At 38.2% G+C, this 27,300-nt stretch overlaps 1 protein-coding gene across 3 annotated transcripts in view; it reads left to right on the top strand.

Annotated features, from left to right (window-relative positions):
* The window catches only part of skic3 (SKI3 subunit of superkiller complex), a 244,054-nt gene that overhangs the window by 13,442 nt on the left and 203,312 nt on the right, over nt 1-27,300 (top strand). For all 3 annotated transcript variants that reach the window (XR_012365143.1, XM_073860218.1, XM_073860219.1), the window contains exons 6-10: nt 15,161-15,304; nt 15,699-15,800; nt 15,917-16,022; nt 24,612-24,752; nt 24,991-25,092. Coding sequence is in view for 2 of the 3 variants with exons in the window: in XM_073860218.1 (XP_073716319.1) it covers nt 15,161-15,304; nt 15,699-15,800; nt 15,917-16,022; nt 24,612-24,752; nt 24,991-25,092 (595 nt within the window). In the remaining variant the exon portion in view is untranslated. The remainder of the gene's footprint in view (nt 1-15,160; nt 15,305-15,698; nt 15,801-15,916; nt 16,023-24,611; nt 24,753-24,990; nt 25,093-27,300) is intronic.

The raw sequence follows: 27,300 nt of genomic DNA, 5'->3' as shown, positions 1-27,300 counted from the left end.
AAAAAATATAACAATTCATGTGAAATTTCAAAATGGCGGACAGGCGGTTTGGTCAAACCCGGCATAATACACATCGACAGATGCGGCATGAGCCAAGCAATCCATAGACATCAAGATCATAATTTTCTGACAAACAGTTCAGAAGTTATGAGCAAAAATAGCCTATTTTCATATCTCATGACCCATAGGTGGCGCTGTCACCAAATTTGATATGGACCCCCAGTTCATGGTCAACATGAAGTGTACCAAATTTCATTTCAATTGATAAAAGAATGACCGAGGTACAGCTTCAGAACCATTATTGCATCAACCTCGTTAAGTTCACGCATTTATTACTTTTGCATAAAGATAAATATCAAAATTCTGTTCGGTCATTTCTATGCAGCTCACTACAAAGATCATCTGTGACAAACTTCATAACAATTGAACCAAATTTGAAGGAGGAGTAGCGAAAAAACAAACAACTGTACATTTCAAAATGGCCACTACTGTAATGGGAGGAGTCCTACTGTAAGGTATTAAAATCAATTAATGTGAGAAGGGCAATCACGTGTACTAAGTAGAATTTTCATAGTTCAAATGTATCATTAGTTATAACAGTTCGAACATTGAATTTTTGATCTGCTGGTGGCGCTATAGAGTTACTGATAGAGACCCCATTATTGGTCACATGACTATTTAGGACCACCACTACAATTGTGCCAAATTTCATCATTCTACTACTTATGGTTCATAGGGCTGCCATAGACTCCCATTGGACAAGAGTAAGAATAATAATAATAATAATAATAATACTAACAATTGCAATAGGTGTCTCAGCACCTTCGGTGCTTGACCCCTAATAATAATAATAATAATAATACTAACATTTGCAATAGGTGTCTCGGCACCTGCGGTGCTTGACCCCTAATAATAATAATAATACTAACAATTGCAATAGGTGTCTCAGCACCTTCGGTGCTTGACCCCTAATTACTGCAAGTAATATAACAACATCTATGGTATTACTTTATCTAGAAAAAATTTATCAGTTAAATAAATGCTATCACTTCATCACGCAGCTATTCCTGTTACAGGTAAAACATTTAACTCATTAATAATGTAGTATGTGTTCATTTTCTGTCATAGTTTCTTCAAAATTAAGTTTTATTTAAATGTTTCAAATAAATACAAAAATTAATCATGACGCGTATGCCCCGCCCCTTTGATTGCCATGCCCCCGGAATCTGCCCCCTTGCCCAACCCTACCACCTTAACTACCAAATTTTCGGGGGGGAAACTCTGATGCAGTCTTATCTGATTACTTCATTCAGTTTCTGTAATGTACCTGGAAACTACAGACCAACCTGAAAACATGAACGGCACTGTTGTTGTATGTTTTTTTTTATTGTATTTATTTGTGATTTCTCATAATTTAATTATTACATATTTATTTTTTTATTGCTGACGATTAACTGGTCTTTAACAATATTTGAAATTTATATTAGTTAGGCTAGTAGTTATTTATGAGGGTTACATGGGTTAAAGACAATAACCAGGCATATTTTATTTTATGTACATCTTCGTCTACCATGCTACAAACCAAAGAAATATGGCAAAGAGAATAGCAAGATTAGTGATGATGACATCACGTAGGATTTCTGTGCTACGAGTAGTGTGACTACCAAGCAACATCTCCATGTGCACCTTTGAGAACCAGGCCAAAAACGTTATGTGAACCCCGTCTATATGACCCCAATTAACTTGCTTTAAAATGGTTTTCATCTCAGGGGCTGTTTATACCTGATATTAAGATGTGTCGTAATCAGTCGGATCACAAGTAGACCAGAGAGACATTCACGTTTACACCTGGTATTAGGGCTGGGCGGTATGACGGTATATTACGCTGCTGCGGAATAAAATGTCTGACGTAACAGATTTTTCTATTTCCGTCTATTCCGCGGAATGCAAATAAGTGGGCGTGGCTAACTCTGCCCTCCAGCATGTTAGACTGAGTGTGACGGAGAAACATGTAAAATAGTTCACTTATAAAAATATCAATGAGTTATTTGTGTAATTTTTATAATAAGTGCCAGTGAATCCACCGCGGGTCACGCAGCGAGACTCTTACTTGCTCGCTCTCGCTCTCTCTCTCTCTTGCGCTCTCTCTCTCCTCATGCAGCAGCCGGCCGGTCTCTCGCGTGCAGAGGTCTCTCTAGGCAAGCGCAAGGAGCTGCGACGCCAAATAAAGAGTTCTTCTCGCACATAATGCTAATAGTTGTAACGTTTTCTGAACTTTAAGCAAGCTAAGACAAAACTCGCGTTTATATCAGTGACACGTGTGCTGCTGGAGCGATGTAGTTTGACGCGCCATTTGCTTATACAAACATATTTGATCGGAAAGACGAGAAAGATATGCAAATGTTAAGGTCTAATAGAAAGTAAAGGGCGTCAAGACCTTAAAATGTTCATTTTACATATTGCATATGTTTAATGTAATGTATGCATAAATACAAAATACAATGAATCCATACTATAGCTTCAATAGTCTATAAAATTAATAACTCAATTAAAAACAAGATTCTGTCAAATCAAGACTTATCTGTTGTTATCTTCTGGGCATTTTCACTTTAACATTATTAACTTTAAATTGCTCAACTGTGGTGAGCACTTAGTTAAAAGCTATATTGAATGATGTATTTCTGTAAATTTTTATCATCAAAAAACAATATAAACCGAAAAACATGTTTACCGTGAAATATTCCGTTCCGTGAAATAAAATGACTCATTCCGTGAAATAGATTTTTGGTCATTCCGCCCACCCCTACCTGGTATTGTAATCTGTCTCTTTTGTCCACTTTCGACCGCTTGTGTCCTGATTTTCTGAGGGGGTGGTCTGTGGGTGAGTGTCATATTTATCTAATTGGCTGGTATCTGTCAGAATTGGTGTTAACTCATCCCAGTCAGCTCCTTTATCATGTGGGCTTTCGCAAGGATCTATTTTAAGTCCTCTTTTATTCTCTCTTTATATGTTACTGCTAGGATCTATTTTTAGGAAATCTGAGATTTCATGTCATTGCTAAAACAATAATACTCAACTGTATGTTCCCTTGCATCCAGTCGATAAGTCCTACTCCAACATTACTAAATCTCTGGCTGGAGTAAAATCCTGCATAATTATCAATTAGGGGTGAAAGATTTAGGGAAATAATCTAATTGCGATTGCATTTTTTTTTAGCTGTCCATCTTCTGTATTAATCTTCAACAAATACAAGCAATAAATTATTATATAGTATGACCAACACATTTAGATTAAACATAAGACAAGGCTTCTAGGTTATTCGAGGGATTCAAGAAATCATAAAGAAGTCTCCTTTCGAATCGCTTCGTGCTTCTGTGATGTCATTCGCATTTTTGTTTTTTTGTCATACACGTGCTTGTTGAGGATGCACATAGCGACTACATTCGGGACGTAAAGTCATCAGTCGAGTATAAGACACCACGCTGTAAAACTTTATTACTGTAGATTCTGAGGCGTCAATGATATAAGTTAAAACAACATTTATACATAGACTGACATTGCAAAGTAACCTGAAAGGATTTTATTGGAATGGATTGGAACAAATGAGGACATAACTTATCCTCGCTTGTAAGTCACATAGGTCTACTAGCCTGCTGTAAACACGTAAATGTAAACATGATACAATTGCAAAATATTGCATGAAATACTGTTAATACAAATTGGTTAATGCTTGACAGATTGACGAGTACTTTGGGAGTACTTGACTCGGCGCAGTAAAAAGTCAAGCCTGAAAAATCCGCTCCCCTTCTCCCTCTAATAATGAGGTGAAGAGAGAGAGTTTTACTGTGCCGAGTCGAAGTACTCCCAAAAGTCCTATTCCACCATACATTGTAGTTACCCTTTTTAACCTGCTTTTAAAAGCTCCATGTTTTATTTTGTGCCACCATATTTGATCGTATAACTACTCGTTTCAAATTGGGAAAATGATGATGTGTTTGGTAATTTCTAACTTCATCTTTGTTTGGTACCATTGAATGAACTGGGCTAAGCTAAGTGCTACCAAAATGTAGCAGCACGCCACAGTGCTTAAGTGCACACACACAAAGATGATAGAGGTATGTATCAACTTTTCTTAGTTAAGGTAATAACATAGTTTAATTAAGTGGCACTGTCCCATGAGTGGGACACCTAAGTTTACTTCAATATTTTCCATATAAAATTTATGTATATCACAACAAATACATATTTCAACAGTGTTTTATAAAATAAATTATGTAGGGAGAGTAATTGATTCCTTTATGAAGAGAGTGTGCCTAAAAACATTTATATCTTGCGAAATGTCACTGTCCCGGAAGCGGGACGCCTACATTTGCTTTAGTGTTTTGCATGTGAATTCTTATAAAATCATGGCAAACTATATATCATTTGTAAGCTCTAAGAGTGTAGATTTAATTTATTATCACCATTTCGGAAAAGGAATGGCATAGTGAGAGCCATTTTCTAAAATGCCACGGGTATACAGGTGGGCCCACGTTGTTGTTATATATTTGTAACACTACCATGTTCCAAACCTATGGAAAGGAATTATTTTTATTTATTAAAATAAATGTAAACTGCTATAACAATTTAATTATTTAATTTTTCAACTCCTGACACTTCTGCGAAAACCCCCTTCTTTTAAACAAGAACTAGATTAGGCTTCTAGACCCAAAAATACCAGAGTTATATTAATTTGAAGATGTATATCACATTATTACCCCCCCCCACTCAAAGGGTATTTGCGCCACCTAAGGGGTTAATATAACGAAACGATGGAGTATCCCTTTAATTCTAGGAAACAGATTTTCAATGCTAGGCTCCCCCAAGGATGTGTTTTATCTCCTGTTCTTTTTCTGTTTACACAAATAATATTTTATGTAACAGGGACAGAATGATTCTTTTAAATTATGCCGTTGATATGGCCTTAGTAGCCTACCTGTCTGATGCAAAGGAACAATCTGGTCACAACATTCCAAAACATCTCTCTAGACCTTAATATTGATAAATCCAAGGAGCCGTGCTGTCAGAGTAGGGAAATTGAGAGTACACAGCACATGTTTCAACTCCTCAGCATCAATGGCAAGCCAGTTGAACAAGTCAATGTTTTTAAAAACCTTGGAACAGAGATTGATGCATCTATGTCCTTCTCACATCATGTAGACACTGTGTATAAGAAAGCCCAGCAGTGTCAACACCTGCTGAGGAAACTCAAAGATTTTAGTGTAAGGACATTTTAATCAGGGTTTATCAGTCACTCATCGAATCCTTACTGACTTTTAATATTTCAGCCTGTTATAATGCCCTTACTGTTAAGCATAAAACAAAACTTGCACGTATAATAAATCTAGCCAGCTTAAAAGATAATAGGCTTCCCTCAAACCCCCCTAACAGAACTTCACACACGGTCAGTGTTGAGGATAGCTATAATCACACAGGACCCCACACATTCACTTAATCAATCATTTCAGTTATTGCCATCAGGTGGTATTAAAGAGTCCCACTAGGAATAAAAACATATACAAAAAATCTTTCATTCCTATGGCCATTACTACACTGAATAATCATTTATAGAACAAATCATATTTTTTATTTTGCACATATATGTTTGTAGAGCAAAATTGTCTATGATATTGTCTATTTGTTCTTGTATATGTTTTTTATGTTTTAATGTTATTTGAGCCTTAAATTCCTTAAATTTCCTTAATACTTACTGTTAGACTTTATTTGTAACTTTGTTCTTTTCTATTTTATATGCTTGTAATTAAGTTGGCTTGAGAAAGCCAACTTATTGAAATGCTATTTAAACTTATTATTAGTGGTACTTGCATTTATGCAAAGCATCACTATTATTATTCCTCAGGGATATTTTCCTTCTTCTTCTTACATACATGATTGTCTTGGGAAAATTTTTACTTCACTACATTCTAAAGCATAGAATCATACTGTGTATTAGTGAAGTAAAATTTTTCCCAATACAGACACCCTAATAAAGCACAGATGCTTGGAAAATGTAACTAATGTAACTAAGTATTGTCCACCTCTGCTATCAAGTCCAACTAAATTTAATTTAAGCTGATAACAGTCCGTTTTACTGGCATTTTCTCAACAGCCACTATGAAAACCAGACATTTTGTTGAACGTTTGCCACTCAACAGGGCGAGCTCCAGCGTGGTCACGTGGAAAGTGACATCAATGCATACCCTCTATTGGTTTGTACGCGATCCCCGCACCCCCACCTGACTGCAAATGATCAAAAGCTTGTTCGATAGCGCTGCACAGATAAAAATAAAAGTACAGCGAGAGCGATTGGAGGACATGCGTAGTAGTCTCCTCTCGCGAGGCTGTGATGTCATCCGCTATCCGTTTGTACACTAACCCACGTCAAAAGTGATGGACACCTATTAGGGGTGGGCGATAAACCGGTAGACATAATTAACCGGTAGAAATTTGTCAACCGGCAGAGATTTTGGACTATCGTTTCTATCGAGGTTACGCGCCCACGTCACGCATGTCCATGTGGTCACGAAAACGTAACGTTTGTACACGTATTTAAGCACTGCAGTTTTAAAACAAGTTATTTTAAGCCATTGAAACACAGACAACAGATCTGTATGCGTGCGTTCTTTCTGTGTGTCAGGAGCAGACAAGTCGCGCAACCGCCGCTCTTTCTGTCTGTGAGGAGCGTGCAAGTCGCGCGACCGCTGCTCATTAAGCTCGTCAGCATTTTTCCCGCTTTATTGGCCTTAAATACACATATGCGTCAAAATTCTTCATAAACATGACCAGTTAGGTCTTAAGAGAAAGTAAACAGCTAAAAGAGAAAGCGCACGTGTAACAGTGAATTGGATCCGGACTACGGTCTTAAAGGGGAAGTTACGTAATTTTGCTCCTGTCTGTCACTCGTGTTAATCAAACAGCATTGAGAGAAATATCTCTCACTGCTCCTGATTAAATCACTTTTCTACCTTAAATAAAAATATATATAGGCCTATACATACATGCATAATTATTTATTATCATTCTTATATCATTGACTGTTTATCTTCAGAGAGCTTGAGTTTTGTTTGTTTTTATCTTCTTTCTAAAAAACTCTACCGTGATACATATCGTTATCATGATATAAAATTAATCCTATCATGATAGAAGACTTTGGTCATATCGCCCACCCCTAACACCTATACCCGGGAAGAAGCAGCATTCTGTCTTCAAATGGAAAAGTACGAAATAAAACTTGCGCATCACTTTAAGGTCAGTTCACATTCACAAGCCTGTGTAAATGTATATCTGGCTGCTGACACCAACTCATCTGCGTGATTTAAACAGTATAACAATGTACCAATTTATATCATGTAACTTCAGTTGTTCAACTTAAATGACATTGTGCTGCGTTTTGAAGCATGGCAAAGATATCTATGCTAAAATCTGTTGTTTTGTATATGCTAATAACTACCCTAAATTTTATTTGCATTAACAAAACCTACTTAGCTGAATGCTTGAGTGTTAAATCAATCAAACACATATCTATACATGCCAACTTTTGCTTTTGTTTATAGACATCAGCTGTTTTCTTAAAGCTGACTTTTAATTTACTTACAAGAAAGACATTTAGTAATTCTCCAAAATTGCTTGGATTTATACTGACATGTAAGATCAGCTTTGTCACATTGGATTAAGGGCGGAGTGCACAATGTTTGGAAGCCAATGTTGATATTTAAAATCACCTAAACAAACACGCCCTTAGCCCAATAGAATCTGGACCTTCTTTTAAAAGACCCGCCCCACACATACGCAACCCGGCAAGGATGTCGGTTAGTAGACACGCCTCCTTTCTGCTGATTGGCTATATGTGTGTTTTGGTTGTCGGCCCGTCTCCTTTTCCAAAGCGTTTTTCAACATTGTGCACTCCGCCTTTAACCTAAAGTCCATTAGCTACACACAAGTACAGATGCAGAAATATAGGCTATATTATATAATATTTGTATAATTGTAGTTTGTGTTACTGTCAAAATACAATTATTAATGATAACAATAACATATTTCTATTCTCTCACATACTATAGTTGTGTGTGATTTTGTTGTTTTTTAACTAAATAGGTCACCACCGTAAAAGTCCGCTTGGGCCCCCATTTGGCCCTGCTCTGAAGTTTGACTTTTAGCACCATTACAATACTTATAGGCAACTAGTCATCATATCTTCCTATTCATGAAACACATGTTAATGCTCAGTAGTACACATATGGTTCTTTAATGCAGTGGTTATCAAACCTTTTTTTGCAGCCTCCCTTGTGTACGGTGCATTTTTTCATGCTCCCCCAAAGAAAATGTATTGCATAAAACATTCTAAAACTTAAAATTTAAATTAAACAAGACATATTAAATTATAGAATGTATTGCTGTTGTTTAGTTGCTTTATTTTCCTGAGGTTTAATTACATAGAATTTATGATAAAGTCATGTATTTTATAAAATATTATAAAACTGGGGTCCCTGACACAATCTCGCCCTCAGTTTGAGAACAACTGCTTTAATGTATTTGTTTGCATTGTACTAAAATGCGTTAATCTTTAGTGGGCATACACCGTATGCGGTTAAACCGATAGCCTAGTGCAGGGGTAGGCAACTGAAGTGCCGATGTCCTGCAGAGTTTAGCTCCAACTCTAATCAAGCAGACCTGAACAAGCTAATCAAGCTCTAAAAAGTCACCTGAAACTACAGGTAGCCAAGGTTTTATAAGGGTTGGAGCTAAAATCTGCAGGATACTATAGTTATTATGGCTTTTAGAATTTTTTTTTGTTGATAGGGTAGTGTGGTGCAGCCACTGTGGTGCAGCCTAGGCTTTTTCCTTAATGACATTTTTTTCAATTCAGTAAATTACTTTTACTTTTATACTTTGAGTAGTTTTGAAACCAGTACTTTTACTTGAGTAAAAAGCTTGAATTGATACTTCAACTAAAAGCCTTTTTAAACCCTAGTATCTATACTTCTACTTGAGTAATGAATATGAATACTTTTGACTAGGGCGGTTTTCGACTAAGGATTTTCATAGTCGAATCTGATTCGTTAGATTTTGCCATAGTCGACTGATAGTCGAACCTTTTTTTTAGATAGCAGCTAGGGCTGTTAAGGTGAAGGAATTTAAATAAAGAACAAAGCAGTGTATTAAAGAAATTAAAATTAAGACAGTATTTATGCACCTGTACAGAAGGCAATGAATATTTATTTATGGCATTTTCAATAGTATATTAGTAGATAAATTAATGTCTATCTATATAGTATGAAAACGAATAATTCATTATTTTGGCTAAATTAAGCTGGATAGATCCTTTTTAGTCAGAAAGATTTGTCATCATTTCAGAAAAAGTTAAAATGAACTTACATTACAAAACAACTTACATTATATCCTTGGTCAAAAATATGTAGAAATGTAGCCTATGCGAGTAAAAAATTACAGAACATAAATGTTTAGCTCACGCAGACTGAACGAAAAGCCATTAATTAATCGGACTCTCTGTAACATGGAGGACGTGCTTAAACAGTCGAGTCGCAGGTGATTTTCAATGTTTATAATGTTTCACGCAGATACTGTTGATAAAAAACTTTCATATCTAAATTTCCAGGTAAGAGTCAAGTGTTCAGTCAGTTAATAATAAAGCCTCCGGCGTTTTTGGCTGCAGTTCCGTTATTCACGGAGCGGACGCTGTATACAAACAAAAAACCTATAAAGGGTTTTTTTTAGTTGTTTTTAATGCTGGTGAGTTGAAGTAATTTTAATCTTTAAAACTTTTAATCTTTAAAAACTCTACTCTAGATGCAGCTGATGCTACAGTTATTCTGTCATCTTAGTTTCACTTTTGCATAGTATTACATTTTGAATATACATTACAAAACAACTTACTATATATTCGAGTGTTACTTGGTCAAAAATATGTAGTAATATAGCCTATGCGAGTAAAAAATATAGAATATTTAAGCAATATCGCTCGAGTAGGAGTGTGATATAGCTCTATATCATCACGGCTGTGATTAGGCCCTACGGCCGAGTGCCGGCACACGTTTGAAAAAAGAAAACTAGAAAACAACTGAGTTATTTTAAAAGCCTCTTTGTTTGGGAACTACTTTCTTCCGCCACGGATTTGAGGGCGGCCAGAATGACAGGTAACACTTTCGGCTGCTTTGAATCTCATAATAACTCAATGGACGGAAAAGTTGTTTTTTTATATTACCGTTTCTTGGTCACAAAGTGTAGTTTTAAGATTAGTTCAGTCGAGAATGTATATGTATTATATTTAAATCTGCAGTCGATTAGTAAAAATAGCGCCTGTTTGAACGTTTGCTTAGTGAGATTGGCCCTGGCTCTCATGTTGGCCTTGTCTGTGTTTGATGGTCAAAAATGAGATCAAATCAGCAGTATTTGGTGTCATGATCAAACTATTACTTGTTTTCTTATTCATATTTAGTGTCTTTTGTGTTGTTATTGTTTTGGCGCGAGGTAAAAGTTAATAAAACTATACATATATGATGTTACAATTGCTTTCCCATTTACTCTTAACGCGATACGAGCACTTGACAATACGTCGACTATGACAATACGTCGACATGCGTAAAATGCGTTGACGCGTCACTGTTAACATTCATTTCATGGCGGCTTCTGCTCCTTGTAGTGTTATCCATACATTGATTTGTTTGTGTGCGACACAAAATCAACAATGGCCGCAACATTTACATTTTTATTTTCATTTAAAACAGCTTCATTATTGTTGTGAGCACTCGGTGGTGCCTCTCTTATGCACGCGCGCTCTCTCTCTTTCTCTGCGTGAAAGCTTTCTCTCTCCTATGCCCGCGCATGCCTTCTGTAGTAACTCTGTGTAATGGCAATTTTTTAATTTGCGCCGAATTGTCTGCGATGTCGCGTTTATAAATGAAGATTTTAGTAACTTAGTAGTTAAAGTAACAGCTGGTTGGATTAAACACATGTTCACTATTTTAATAGTCTTTGGAGTGGTTTCCTGGACAGAGATTATCTTATGCCAGGACTAGACCTTAGTTTAGTTAGGAAATATAATTAGTTTAAACAAACATGCCTTACTAAAAACATTACTTGTGTGCATTTTGAGGCCAAACTAAGGGCACTGATGTATTTTAAGATATGTCAGTGCAAGATGTTTTCAGTTTGGACAGCTCTTATATTTATTTTAGTCTAGGACTAGTCTAATCCCTGTCTGGGAAACCGCCCCTATATGTCTGACAACAGAACAAATAATATGTGAAAATAGCATTCAGTTGTGTTAAAATAATACAATAAAACAAACAATGACTGTCAGATCAGACAGAGAGTAGAAAAACAGATTATTCAACAGATTAAATAGATAATCAAAAAAAGAACACTGTATTAATAATAAAAAGTAGTCGACTAATCGGAAAAATAATCGCTAGATTAGTCGACAGAAGAAATAGTCGTTAGTTGCAGCTCTAAATTATTATTAAACTTTGTTCTTGTCAGTACTATATAAAACTGTTTTTTATAATTTTCAGAGAGATGTTTTTGCATGCTGCTTATAAATTTATCAATGGCGATATCTCATAACATGTTTTAATAGTCACGTCAAGATAAAATAAATTCTCAATGCCCACATTTAAAAGCTGCGGTGCTTACCTGCAGTTCCACTGTGTTTTCGCGTTCTGAGAAGAGATATTGCTCCAGAAATTTTTTTTTTACATTCCTCTTTCCAAGTGTTAATCGTCCACACGATGTGACAAGACATTACTCCCATTAAGTTTAACGTAACATCCAAGAGCGCTGATCTTTGACAGAATAATAACTTGGGATTCACAGACTGATTTACGAGCTAGTGAACTAATGAGACACACGGAGAGTGTTTAAAAACAGCGCGTTTGTGTGTGTCCGTGTGTGCGTGCAGTTTTTCCATTCAGAGATGAGCCTGTTTAGAGGACCTCCATTCACTAGGTGGCGGAATGATACGAAAGGTGAAGCGGTTACTGTGCCGTTATCAGTACAATATCGCATAGCTCTTAGCCAATCAGATTCGAGAACCAGAAAGAACTGTTGTATAAAAATGTTTAGCTCACGTGGACTAAACGAAAAGCCGTCAATTAAGCGGACTCTCTGTAACATAGAGGACGTGCTAAAACAGTCGAGTCGCAGGTCATTTTTAATGTTTATAATGTTTCACGCAGATACTGTTGATGAAAAACTTTCATATCTAAATGTCCAGGTAAGGGTCAAGTTTTTAGTCAGTTAATAATAAAGCCTCCGGCGTTTTTGGCTGCAGCTATTCACGGAGTGGATGCTGTATACAAAGAAAAAACCTATAAAGGTTTTTATTTTAAGTGGTTTTAATGCTGGTAAGCAATCAGTTATATTATGTTGTTTGCATTTGTGTTGATCAGTTAAAGTAATTTAATTTACGCTACAGATATTCTGTCATCTTAGTTTCACTTTTGCATAGTATTACATAGGGGTGTCACGATTCTTCAAATCCTCGATTCGATTACATTTTCGATTCTAAGGACACGATTCGATCCGATTCTCGATTTTTACATATTTTTTATATGGCATATAATTTAGACAAAAATTATATGCCATTATTTATTATTATTATTATTATTATTATAATACTTTAACATTAACATGCACATTGCACAACTCGCATGGGGGTTTGTGGGCTTCACTTAACTCGAGAGCTTGTAGAGAGAGGATTGCTTCTTGCACACACAGATCGGGCGGATGACGTGACAAAAATTTTTTTTTATTAAATTCGGTCGACTGCTTGTTATTAGCTGTGTCCTTCTAAGCATGCGACCTCTCTGCCTTTCATAGTGGCAGCCACAGAAGTTCAAGAAGAGAACTGAAATGAGACGGTCTAGCCTTCTGAGGACCCACAATTTGCGTCACCTGCTGCACACGCCCCCAGTAGCGCCCACCGCGCCTGTCAGCAGAAAACAGCGGAGACATTTCTGACTTATTAAAATAAATATGTAATCAGAAAGATATTAATTTATTTTAGAACATATGACACATTGATGTAGATTAATCTATTCAACAGCATAACAAATAATCAACCTAGAAATATACGCAACATAAACAGAATAATATTAACACAAAACATAACTTATAATACTAAAACAGTGACAAGAAAAAGTTTTCTAATAAATACACACTTTTATTTAATAAAGCTTTTAATTGTTTGGGATATCCTCGGCTGTTAAGGATCCATTCGTTGAGGATGCATTTTGACACAGCTCTTATCAACGCTGGCGAAGGGTACGTGACAAACTCAAAAAATGAGAATTAAAAACAAAGGAAATAGAAGGTCAGAAAAGGATTGCCTGGAATAAGTTTTACAAAGTGGTAAATCAGGATGACACCAGTGCAGGCTATGTAATTTGTGCGTTTAATTTAGGCTATTTATTTATTTGTTTTTGTCCCATGTGCGCCGATCGGAGACGGAGTTCACTGCTGATATTCTAGAGCTTTCTAGTCTCGCGGCTGTCATCAGCAGCGCCTTGCATCGCCCAGTCAGCGGATGGCGGGCGGGTGCGGTTTTGAAAACTGGTCAGAAACGGTGCGGATGGATGGTGGACGGATGATGAGTTTTGTTATGCGGTTGCGGATGAAATAATAGTCCATCCGCGCATCTCTAACATGGACTTAATGCACATGGACTTAATGCGCGTGTCTTGGACTCATAGCATCTGAAATAAATCCAGCATCATAAGCAGCTGCGCTTCTCTCTGTCTCACGTGTGCATGCGCTCTCGCATCTGTCCGAAGTCTGAACATAAACTAAAGTAGTAATCCTTATGTATTTGTTCAGTTTTATGCGTTTCATGCAAGCTGAGGCAAACTATCATTTTGTTTAAAATATAACCCGCTGCATCTTTGCGCCTCCCTCACTATCGCGCACGTGCAGAGAGCTGCGCTCTGTCCAAAGTCAGATCACGTAATCCTGTTTAAGATATGCATTTCAAGGAGTTGTAGCAATAACTTACATCCCTCGTGTTTAAAATATGATCGCTTTCTGCTGGACAGATGTTTTTAAAGGCATCTCTGAGAGTTTTTTTTCCTCGCTTGCCAAGCCGACCAGACGTGAAATGGGGGCGTGTCAGCATCGACGATCCCATTTTTTATTTCGAAGTTCGGAGCTGTGACTTAATTTTGATCGATTTCGATTTAAAATCGAAATCGTGACACCCTATTACATTTTGAATAGAGATGTACGAAAAACAAGTTACTCTCTTAAAGGAACACGCCCACATTTTGGGAATTTAGCTTATTCACCGTATCCCCCAGAGTTAGATAAGTCCATACATACCTCTCTCATCTCCGTGCGTGCTGTAACTCTGTCTGACGCAGCCCCCGCTAGCTTAGCTTAGCACAAAGACTGTTATACTGTATACTGTTAAAAGATCGCTGTGTCTCATACCACCTTGTTATTTGTACACGGCTTGACCACACAAATCACAACACACAAACAGGAAAATGATCGCGCCACCCTGCCACCCATTGGGAGCAGCACGCCAGCTAAAGCCACCCACCTCCAGTCCCCGCGCCAAGCCAAGCCAGCGGGGGCCGCGTCAGACAGAGCCACAGCACGCACGGAGACGAGAGAGGCATGTATGGACCCATCCAACTCCGGAGGACACGGTGAACAAGCCAAACTCCCAAAATGTGGGCGTGTTCCTTTAACTCTTTCTATTTTGCCTTTATTGTACATATGATGTGAAAAACAAGAAGGGCATAGCTATATATGAATTTAACGTGAAAAGCGCGGTTGTTGCGGTTAAGCTTCTCAGTGCTGCTGCTCATTGGTTACATAACACTTCCCTACTATTCGACTATGAGGTTCATAGTCGAATCAGACCTCTCCAAATCGAATCGTCGAATCCTCGACTAAAGAAGTCAGCCCTACTTTTGACACCACTGGCTCTTTTGCGTGCTTAGATTAACTTGAAATTTGGCACAGACATCACAATTGTTTTACTACATTTGAAATTAAGTTCTTCAGAAAGAAACATTAAATTATGATTTTTGCAATTTTATGAATTTTGGTTTTATATGCAGTTACTTTATATGTGTGAAAATGTTGCTTTTCCACCCGCAGGTGGCCAGAGTCTTTCAGAAGTTAATACAAGTAAAGGAAGGTGAAGAGGGAGTGCAGAATTTAGAGTTGCTGGAACTTTGGATGGAGATGACCAGAGTGCTGCAAAGCACTGTGGAGGATCAGGACAATGAGACTCAGCAGCATGTCAGTCATAATAATAAATACTTTGTGAATTTTGCCCTGCCCTAAATACAGTAAATTCCACAGGATCCTGTGTTTAAGCATTCATCTAAAATGCATTATCACTGATTAAACTGCAAGATATTAAGACACTTTGAATGCTTTGTTTTAAAATGCCCCCATTTTAATGTTCAGTACTACTAGTTGTGGTCCCCAATATTTTATTGAGTACTAGACTCAAGTTAGAAAGTCTTGTACTTGTTTTTAATTACAAAAATATATATTTCTTGTTAAAAAATATACATGGCACAATCTATGTATGAACTTTGCTCTTGGAAATAATGAGAAACGTGTCCAACTTGTCCAAATCTGGTGTGTTAATTTTTACATAGTTTTCTTGTATTTCATACCACTACAGTTGATATTAGCATTTGAGAGAGCTTTGGAACTGACTGTAGAAGTACCCAGTGAAGCCCACAGAAGCCTATCAGAGAATTACATTAAATTTCTTTCTAAGCTTGGCAAAAAGCATTATTTCTTAAATTATGTACACCACTATTACCACACTACACTAATTATCCTATACAGTTATTAATGGTACAAATCAAATGTTTATTATTCTGTATTTCTAAGCTTCCACATGAGGTTGTCAAGCTAAAAGTGATATGTGAAGGCACACTGTTTCTCTATCCAACCTACTTCTACCCTCTAGAGGTCCTCTGTGAGCACTACATGAAAACAGGTCAGCTTATTTTCACAAATATTTATAACCTGTTTAGAAATGAAAAACCATATTTCCAGATGCTTCATGGCCTAATTTAATTTCGCACACAAATGCAATATCATAAAGCTGTAAAAAAAAGGTACAAAATATCAGTTACTACACATCCATCTTTTGATTATATATTTTGTGGTTTAACTCTTACCTTGCCATCGTTTTTTTAAAGTTGCCAGCCAGTGCCTATATTTTTCATGATATTCACTAGGCATGGGTATAAGATTCTGACGGTATGATAATCTTTAGCAAAAATACCATGGTTTCACAGTGTTGCTGTATTGCCATTGCAACACTAAAATTTGTTATTTTCAAATGCCTGGTAAAAACAAATCCTTTAAATTATAATATGCTTTCAAAAAATATATAATATTTTCGTAATGTATATTAAATGTAAACATCAAATCAATCACATGACTTAATGATTTAATTAATTTTGTATAAACACAGCTCATACCTTGGAAACAGAACATTTTAGTGGTTTTGAAACTTTGACTGTTTCAAACCTCGGTATACCTTGAAACCGTAGGCGGACAGAGTACAGAGATGATTGACAGCTGTACAGCAAATGATAGAGCTCTGAGGTCAAATTTGATGCAAATCAGGAAGAGCACACACATCTCGCTCCGTTTGCTCTGAGATCTACAGATCACATAATTCAGTCGAAAATGAATAGAAATCTTATCACATGTAAATAAAATATTAAGTCATACAGAATAATTAATCATTATTTCTCCAAATATGTGCAGCATTGTACTAATAGCCCTGGCGGATTCCTTATATTTTATGTATTTGAGCACAAATAAACCGGAGAAGATGAGAATTAATGTTTTATGAGTGATGATTTCTATTCAAAATAACGAACGTTACAGATTAGATAGAAAAGTTTGTCTTAACAAACTTTATGTTGGCTTGAGAAAGCCTAGTCTGAGAGTAGAGTTTGAGAACTTAGCATAAGCTATCATGATGCTAACATGATATTAGCATATTAGCATGAACCTAGCATGATTAGCATGAACCTAGCATGATGTTAACATGATTAGCATGAGGCTAACATGATGTTAGCATGAAGCTAGCATGTAGCTAGTATGATGCTAGCATGATTAACATGAAGTTAACATGAAGTTAGCATGATTAGCATGAAGCTAGCATGATGCCAGCATGATATTGGCATGATTAGCATTAACCTAGCGTGATGTTAACATGATTACCATGAAACTAACATGAAGCTAGCATGTAGCTAGTATGATGCTAGCATGATAACATGATGTTAACATGATTAGCATGAGGCTAACATGATGTTAGTATGATTAACATTAAGCTAGCATGATTAGCATAAAGCTAGCATGATGCTAACATGATTAGCATGAAGCTAGCATGATGTTAGCATGATTAGCATGATGTTAGCATGATGTTAGCATGATTAGCATGAAGTTAGCATGAAGCTAGCTTGAAGCTAACATGATTTAGCGTGAAGTTAACAAGATTTAACATGAAACTAGCATGATTTAGCATGAAGCTAGCATGATTTAGCATGAAGCTAGCATGATTAGCATGATGCTAGCATGATTTAACGTGAACCTAACAAGATTTAACATGAAGCTAGCATGATTTAGAATGACGCTAACAAGATTTATTATGAAATTAGCATAAAGCTAGCATGAAACTAGCATGAAGCTAGTATGACTTAGCATGATGCTAGCATGAAGCTAACATGACCCAAAGACCCAACCCCCATGTCTCTATGATGTTCAGTGGCCGGTTGCATAAAACTTTAAGACTAGTCTTAAAAGTTAGTCATGAATTTTTTTCTTCAAGACTGATCATAACTGTTTTAAGTATGTTACATAAATTAGACCAATCTACCTTTCTAAGTCCAAATAATAAGACTGATTAGCCCTAACTAATTGCTAGTTAGTCAGAATCATTCTTAAGACGTAGTCTTAACGTCACGGCTATGTTTATACAACCAGCCACAGATCCAGATATGTAAGGCTTTGTTTATTATGTTGCTAGGGTGCTCATATTTGGTTGCTAGGGGCGTGGTTTAATACCTCAATAAGAATCCTAAGAGACTGATTGGATGTAAAATGAGCCCACCCCCATGTCTCTATGACACTCTGTTGCAAAGATATCCATCTGGGCATTTTTTTAATGGTAGTCTATGGGAGATGTTGCTAGGGTACCCAAAATTGTTGCTAGGGGCGGGGCTTAATAGCTCTGGGGTGATCCTAAGAGACCGATTGGATGACTGAGTAAAATGAGCCCACCCCCATGTCTCTACGGCACTCTAGTGAAGATATTTCATCTGGGATGCTTTTATTCCCTTATATGGGCATGTTTCCTGCCCCATTATAAGTCAATGGGAAATTTTGGGGGCCTCTTACACCCCAGGGGTACAGCTTACACCACATTGTGATGTATGTTCTTACAGAGCCTGTCAGCCTCCTTAAATGTGGTAGGCCAAAAGTTTCTACAAGTTTCTCACTCGCAGCTATGACCCGTCAAAGTTTGTCTCAATGTTAAGTAGGCCTGGCAAACTCGACTCCTTTTAAGGATCCGGGTTATTGTGAGTCACTCACTAAAGTGATCCGGGTTGTGTGAGTCACTTGAATCACTTGAGTCAGTATTGCTAAATCGCCAAGGAAACTCAGTACAGACCCACTTGTAACCGGCTGATCCACGTTACTCGAGATTCTCAGAGCCGGAAACATTGCAGACTCGCAGACCATGGGACTCACTCTACAGATCCACTAACCGGCTGATTCGCGTGGATCAGCCGGAGCCGGTTAGTGGATCTATAGAGCGACTGCAGTCTCCTCAAAAGCAAATCCACAACAAAAGCCTTTCACTTCTGAGATAACATGCTTATAAGTTTTAGGTTTGGTGTGTATGGTCGACCATTTAAAAAAAATAGGCCTAATAATAATAGCATAATAATATAGAAAAAAAACTGTGTCCTGCTTATGTAGCCCCCAGAGCCGAAGAGACAGTTTGCGTGGATCAGCCAGTTACGGATCAGCCGGTTACGGATCAGCCGGTTACGGACCAGCCGGTTACGAGTTGAGAGATTCTCGAGTCAGAGCAGATTCGCAGGTCTCTCGAGTTTGCAATGTTTCCGGCTCTGAGTGAGAATCTCGGGTCAGTTCTCGCGCAGCTCAGCTGGATACGAGTGGGTCTGTAGTGCGAGCGAAGTCTCATCAATAATGTTGAAAGAGGTTTGTATGTGTGGTGGCGCTGTTTATGGTTTTACATTGAATTGTAGTAGGACTCAACTGATCCGGGTTAATGACACTAGAGACTCGCGACTCATGAGTTAATTTAAAGATCCAGGTTAAAGAACCGAGTAAGTCACGACTCAAACAGGTCTAATGTTAAGTCAATGGAAAATTTGGGGTGTTTGAGCGCCCCGTTTAGGAATTCGGAAGGTCCCATCAGTTAGAAAAGATATAGCACACCTCGTCAGATCAGACCGAACGTCTGTCCAAAGTTTGGTGGCTGTAGCTTGAAAGCTCTAGGACGAGTTAGAGTTAGAAATTTTGTCTCAGAAGAAAAGGAAGAATAATAATAAAAAGTTTAAGTGCAACAAAAGTATGTTGGCTTTACTCAAGCCAACATAATTATTTTGCACTCCTGGCATAAATTAAGAAAATATTGTCACTGCAAACCAGTTTAATCATAAACAGTGGTCAAATATCAAAGCTGGAGTCTTAAATCTTTCTTGTAATGCTGAGTTTGTCCAGATCAAGTAAGAGTGTGATGTTTTGATGAGTAATTCATTTTGAACAACAATTATCCGGGATAACCAGTGATTCTTGCCGCTCAAGGGGTTGATTTTTTTGTAGGCGGTGATGAAGTTTTGTTTTGGTAAACACATTAAACACTTAAAGCGAAAACTATCATTAACTTGTTTAGAAAATTGAAATAGACTGGCGAAGTGGGGCCACTGGTTAGCACATTCCTGGGATGGACCCATTGTTTCGTCCATGGTTTCGTCTCTTATCTAAATCTGACCATGGTGACTTTGGCGGAAAGCTGAAGGTGATTGCTAATAGGCTGTCCCAATCAGTGGCGCCTGCACAATCCAATCAAGTTTGAGAAAAGGGAAACAACAAATTGAGGGTTTCCAAGATTTTTCCTTTTTGTTTAATAGAAGTAAATGGTACTTGTGGTCATGGATAGAAATGTAGTGGAGTAAAGAGTACAATATTTGCCTCTCAAATGTACTTGAGTAAAGTCATGAGTACCCCCTTAAAAAATGATACTCGAGTAAAGTACAGATCCCTCAAAATTGTACTTAAGTACTGTCCTGAAGTAAATGTCCTGAAGTAAATAAACCAGAAACCGGCCCATGCCTAATTTTACAAAAGTTTAATGCCTTCTAGAAAATGATGTTCTTTAAATATATCAACATTAGAGCTGCATGACAACTAATCGCAACTAATCTTTTGCAGAATAAAAGTTTTTGTCTACATCGTGTGTGTGTGTGTGTGTGTGTGTGTGTGTGTAAATGTTTGAGCCCATATCAATCTTATCCCTATCTGAGGTGGTGCATAAACTACGGCCTACAAATTGTCCCTCAGATAGCATCCCCTATTTGTCTCTGGTCAGGTTCCGTTAGTTTTTAAACATGCTTTTGTGCAACCGCTTTTAAAAAAGGAAAATCTTAATCCTGCTGTTCTTTCTAATTTCAGGCCTATTTCAAAACTGTCCTTCCTTTCTAAAGTTTTGGAGAAAGTAGTTTCTATGCAGCTGCAAACTTTTCTAATTAGTAATAATATTTATGAAAAGTTCCAGTCCGGCTTTAGATCCCGTCATAGTACTGAAACTGCATTGTTGATAGTTTTTAATGATTTGATTTTAACTGTTGATTCAGGAGCCTCTGCTGTCTTAGTGCATTTAGACCTTACTGCGGCCTTTGACACCGTGGACCACTCAATTCTCCTGGCACGTTTGGAGAGTTGTGTGGGAATCAAAGGTGTTGCACTGAGGTGGTTTCAATCTTATCTAACTGACAGGAGCTTCTCTGTCCAACTCAGTGATTTTTTTATCTGAGACGGTTCCGTTTATCTGTGGTGTCCCTCAAGGTTCCGTCTTAGGCCCTATTTTCTTTTCTTTGTATATGCTGCCCCTTGCCTCCATTTTTGAAAGGTACGAGGTCTCCTTTCACTGTTATGCAGATGACATTCAAATTTATTTGCCCTTGAACGTAAAAAATCTGCATCCCCTGTTTGATTGTATGAAAGACATTAAAGCTCACGTAACACACGCTGTTTCTGCATTTCTGATATTAATCTCGAGAACCTATAGAGTAGTATGACATCCTTTATATCTCTGAAGAGTCTTTAGTTTAATCAGATTTATAAAAGAAAGATTAGCTTTACCGAATCTTTCCAATAACGTACGAAAAAATGAAGAAGGAGGAGTTAGAACACGGGAGGAGCGAGTACGAGTCATGCAACACTATACAACCCTGTTTTAACTTATGATTTACTACATGTTCGTGTCATTTATTTAATATACACGCGCCTATTTCCAACATAAGACAGAAGTGTTACTTACCACGTGTAACTCGTCATGACCCGGTTCTGAAAATCCACCGCATCAAACACACACGCAAAACTCCGCTGCTAATCCGGATAATAAACTATATCCATTGTTTCCATAAGGCTGGATGTCTTCTCCTTACATCCAAAAACACACTTCTTGTTGTGCCATTGTTGACTTTTGAAATTAAACAAAGCTGAGTGGCGTGATAAGCTGTTAGCAAGCTCTAGCGTCTCCCGCTGACTGACGGCTGGGCGGGGTTTTCCGGGGGAAGTTTTCCGGCGAAAGCCCATATAAAGAAGTGATACGTATCAAAAACCCCTGAAACGTCAGTTAGAACCGTAATCGAAAAAAACTAGCCGAAACTTGTACGAACCCTGGCGAAGTGCATTCGGCACAGAAATACTCTGAAACACGCCCAACTGCATTTTTGACACTTTGCCTACGTGTAGCATGAGGAAACAACTCTATAACTGTGTTAATAAGTCAGAATGCTTGAAATACCATTAAACCCCCCCTTTAAAACACAGATGAATTTAAACTTTCTAAATTTAAATGGAGACAAGACAGAGATTATAGTATTTTGAAACCCTAAACCTCTTGATTTAAATTATCTTGGGCCCCTTGGCTTCAAACAGTTGTTCAACTTTGAGGAGTCTTGGTGTTGTGTAAGTGCATTTAAGTTTGATAAACAAATATCTGCCACTGTCAGATCATGTTTTTCCAGTTGAGAACTATAGCCAAGGTAAAGGCATATCTCCATCCTAAAGATCTAGAAAGGGTGATAAATGCTCTTATAACCTCTCGCCTTGACTACTGTAACTGGTTGTACGTGGGATTAGATAAGTCATCGATTCAGCGTCTACAGTTAGTCCAGAATGCGGCTGCTCGTATCTTGACAGGAACGAGGAAGAGGGACCATATTACACCTGTGTTGCGTCACCTCCACTGGCTCCCTGTTCATTATAGGATTGATTTTAAAATTGTATTACTGACTTTTAAATGCTTAAATGGCCTGGCTCCATTATATTTAACAGAGCTTCTGTACGCTCATATCCCGGCTAGAGCGCTAAGATCCGCTAATCTTGCCCTCTTGGATGTACCGAGAAGCAGACTAAAAATCAGAGGTGAGATCGAGCCTTCAGTGTAGCTGCCCCTAACTTGTGGAACAACTTGCCAGTCCATATCAGAACTTGCCAAACTCTGGAATCCTTTAAATCATTGTTAAAAACTCATTACTTTTCTTTGGCTTTTTCTTCGAGTTAGGCTTGTTAATTTCCTGGTAATTTTTAAATTTAATTTTAAATACACTATATCTCGTTTAATATATATTAAGTATGTTTTATTGTTGTAAATGTATGAGTAGTAATTAGTTGTTGAAAGATGTGTGCATTTATAAAATATTCATATTTATTTATATACAGTGAGGAAAATAAGTATTTGAACAACCTGCTATTTTGCAAGTTCTCCCACTTAGAAATCATGGAGGGGTCTGAAATTGTCATTGTAGCTGCATGTCCACTGTGAGACATAATCTGAAAAAACAAAATCCAGAAATCACAATGTATGATTTTTTAAAATATTTATTTGTATGATACAGCTGCAAATAAGTATTTGATCACCTGAGAAAATCAATGGTAATATTTGGTACAGTAGCCTTTGTTTTCAATTACAGAGGTCAAATGTTTCCTGTTTTTCATCAGGTTTGCACACACTGCCGGAGGCATTTTGACCCACTCCTCCACACAGATCTTCTCTAGATCAGTCAGGTTTCTGGCCTGTCACTGAGAAACACGGAGTTTGTGCTCCCTCCAAAGATTCTCTATTGGGTTTAGGTCTGGAGACTGGCTAGGCCATGCCAGAATCGTGATATGCTTCTTACAGGGTCACTCCTTGGTTTTCCTGGCTGTGTGCTCCGGGTCATTGTCATGTTGGAAGACCCAGCCTCGACCCATCTTCAATGCTCTTTTTTTAAGGGCGCACTCACATTATCCAAACCAAACCATGCCCCAGCGCGATTGTCACCCCTCCCTACTCCCCCAGGTGCACGCACTCACACTGTACTTTTTTATCGATCCGAGTCCGGGCGCGCTTTCGTCATTAAAATGCGATTGTTTTGAAAAAAGCAGGAAGTAAAGCTCTCTCTTAACACTGGAACCCACCGTAATGATAAGTCTGTGTTTTTTATTCGGAGTCGTTTGGTGCGCGATTAAAGACAGCCTTCTCACATGTCATCATATTGCTTTGTTGATCTGTCACGTGCGCAGCTCGGACATTCACGTAACCCCGCTGCGCGCATCAAAAGGTTTTTACGGTGGCAGATGAAGGTGAGTGGTCGCGCAGCTGACGTCTTCATCTTTTGAATCGCGCTCAGGCGCGAATGCGCTCACACCACAGCCTTCCGCACCTGATCCCAAGTGAACCGCGCTCCGGCCCACCTCTGCAACCCGGCCGTGGCGCGATTAACCAATCCGCGCCCGGGCGCGGAACAGAGCGATCACACTTGTCAAACAAACCAGGCTTTGGGGGTCAAACGCGCCCGAGCGCGGTTTGGTTTGGATAGTGTGAGTGCGCCCTAAGGATCTCTTCAGGGTTAAGTTCAGTATTTTTAACGCCATTTGACTATCGCTACAAAACTTGGTTTGGTTAAGACTTCACTGAAAACTACTGCAAACTTGGATCCAAAATCATGACAGTCATCTTGGAAAATTCCTTGAGGCATGCCGAGTCAAACAATCCTCTGCTATTTTGGGCGTCACATGCCAAAATGTTTTTGAAGCTGTATCTTTGCAAAACATTTGTTTTATTGACATGGGCAAGGCTTTGTCTCAGCACAACCTAGTGGTTTTGAGATTTAAAAATAGCAGTTCTTGCTAATATCTGTGGAATTTTTTTAAATTAATGCTTTAAGGTGCCTTTTCAAATTCACTTTTGGCCATTTGTGTCATTGTTGGGCGTGACCCCGTAATTGCTGGTTTCAGCTATATTTCAATTTTTTTGATACTGTAGGTGACTGTAGTGAGGAAGCTTTCCACTGCTTCAGCCGTCTCTCAGAGTTAGATCCAGGCAACTCAGTTGCTCACTTTGGCCTTGGTGTTAAAGCTCTGTTGGAAAAAAAATATGAGGATGCTATCAGAAGTATTAGTTTGGGTGAGTATGTGTTTATATAATTAATTAACTCACAGATGCTTTATATTTTGAGTATAAAATTGTCATTATTCTTAATGAAACTTTTAATCCAATTAAACCGGAAGTCAGGACCAGTATGTGTGTCACTGTTGTTGGTGTTGTTTAATTGAATATTGATCCTGTTTCTTGTAATACACCGTTAATAAGCATTATGTTTAACACAATCATTATGTTTTATCATTTATTGTTATGCTTGCAGGACTGAAACAAAGGTGCTGTTCCGTCATCGGATTGTGTAATCTATCCCAGGCTCAGCTAAAAATGCATAGATACTCTGACAGTATCACATCTTCCAGTCAAGGTACTACAACAATGTATTTTAGAAATTGTTTGATTTTGGTATTTGTTAACTTAAGGGGTTTTCACACCTGCCTTGTTTAGTTCGATTGAATTGTACCAGAGTTCGATTGCTCAGTTGGTACGGTTCGTTTGGGCAGGTGAGAATGCAGCAATCGAACTCTGGTGTGCACCAAAAGCGGACTGAGACCACCTTGCAGAGGTGGTCTCGGTACACTTTCAAACGAACTCTAGAGCGGTTTGTTTGTGGTGAGAACATGATCCGAGATCAAACCGACCTAACTGCAAAAGTACTGCGCATTTTGGACTAAACCAGCTGCCGTAGTCAACTGCGCAGTGCATTATCGGATAAGGAAGTGTTCGTTGACAGTTTCTATTAGCAATATTAGCACAATGACAGATCGCGGACATACCTGGAGTTGCGAGGAGGTGCGGGCGGAGCCTCAGAAATTTTTTGTCTTCGCCGTTTGTAGTGCATTAAATGTTGTTTTCAAGCCGCATCCACGATTAATTCTGAAAATGAACGGTTTGTCTAGAGAGTGCTGTATACAAACTATGTATAACAACCACTGAGACATAATTACAGCACGCAGCCGTCTGTCCGTGGTGTCTGCTGTATTATCCTTCTTTTGTTTTCTTCCGGGGGTTCCGTTGGAATTTCCCGCACGTTGATTCTGACCAATCGAGAAGCCGTTTAGGAAATACGTTCAAATATTGGAAATATGGCCAATGAGTAATGTTGATCTTATCACATGACAGAATTTTGGTTTGTTTCAACTGGTGCGGATCAGAGCAATCAGTGTGGTGTGAAATGGAACCAAAACTGCTGAAAAAGTTACAATGTATAATTTTTTGCTCTTGGTCCGGACCAAATGAACCGAATTACAGATGTGAAAATGCCCTAAGTCATTTGCCAGTTCATAGCAGCACTGTAACATACAGATGTGGCCTTTAAAAATGTGCGTCTCAGAGAGAAGAATCGTGCAAGCATTTTTTTTTTTGGCACTTGCGGCATTCTCTGGGATTCTGCATAACGGGGGATTATCTCTTTGCCGCAGGAAATACCAAACATGTTGTGTTTCATGTAGGCTGTACTGACCATGCTGAGCATACTGTATTATATTGAAGTAACATGACAGAGATTCTTAGTGCTCTGGCAGTACTTTGATGTTATACACAGGCACGCAAGTTTTCTTTTCCCAGTGGCATAAACAGTCACATACCCAGTCTTCATCTATGTATTTCCGGGGCGTGGTACATCTGCTGACCCAGCGCTTCACGTCAGGTGGTTTTCCTGTTTGTTTGTTCATTAACTTCGTTAGTCCATTAACTTCGTCTAAAAAACGTCAATGTGATAGGTCTGATTGTCAACAACAAAACGAGTAGCTTTAACATGGAATTCTTAAAGTCCTGGCTGGTAATTTACATCGTGTTGCTGCTATCGGCGATCGTCTCAAGCAGAGGACATGATGCCCACGCTGTTTTAACCTATACTAGAGATCAGCCGCTGACGCTGCAGGACCAAGCCGGCAAATTTGAACATCTAATTCCTATGGACTGTACAGAAATTCTGAAACAACACAAAGGGAGATGACTATAATAAGAAAGAACATAAAGGCAAAGAAACGAGGTTCGAGAGGAGGAGTACGTGCGAGACTGAGGAGACGCGGCTCCAGATTTCCTCTACCTGTCATTACACTCTCCAACATGCGCTCCCTTAATAATAAGGTTGAGGAATTAGCTGCTCGGGTAAACTTTGAAAAAGATTTCAAGCTATGCAATCTAATTTGCTTAACAGAGACATGGTTAAAACCTGAAACAGCGGTATCTATTGATGGATATACAACAATACGGGCAGATAGAGATGAGCTCCTGTCAAGGAAATCAATTGGCGGGGGATTATGCATATTTATGGACAATAAATGGGCTACGCAGATGCATATTCAGGAACAAGTCTGTACTCCGGAGTACGAAATTCTGACTGTATCGTTTCGGCCTTTCTATCTCCCAAGGGAATTTGGTCAAATCACAATCATCCTGGCGTACGTACCTGGAACAAAACATCAAGAGGCTGCAGGTAGGATAGCTGAAAGCTATAATGCCGCACTCTTACGTTCACCAAATCAGCCAGTGTTTGTACTCAGAGATTTTAATAACTGTGATTTAGCAAACCATCTTCCTACGCTTTATCAGTATATAAACTGCCCAACCA

This window comes from Misgurnus anguillicaudatus, chromosome 22 (genome assembly GCF_027580225.2).
Source record: "Misgurnus anguillicaudatus chromosome 22, ASM2758022v2, whole genome shotgun sequence".
NCBI classification, from domain to species: domain Eukaryota; kingdom Metazoa; phylum Chordata; class Actinopteri; order Cypriniformes; family Cobitidae; genus Misgurnus; species Misgurnus anguillicaudatus.
The sequence above is the reverse complement of the archived record's forward strand: the minus strand, read 5'-3'. Positions and strand labels throughout refer to the sequence as shown.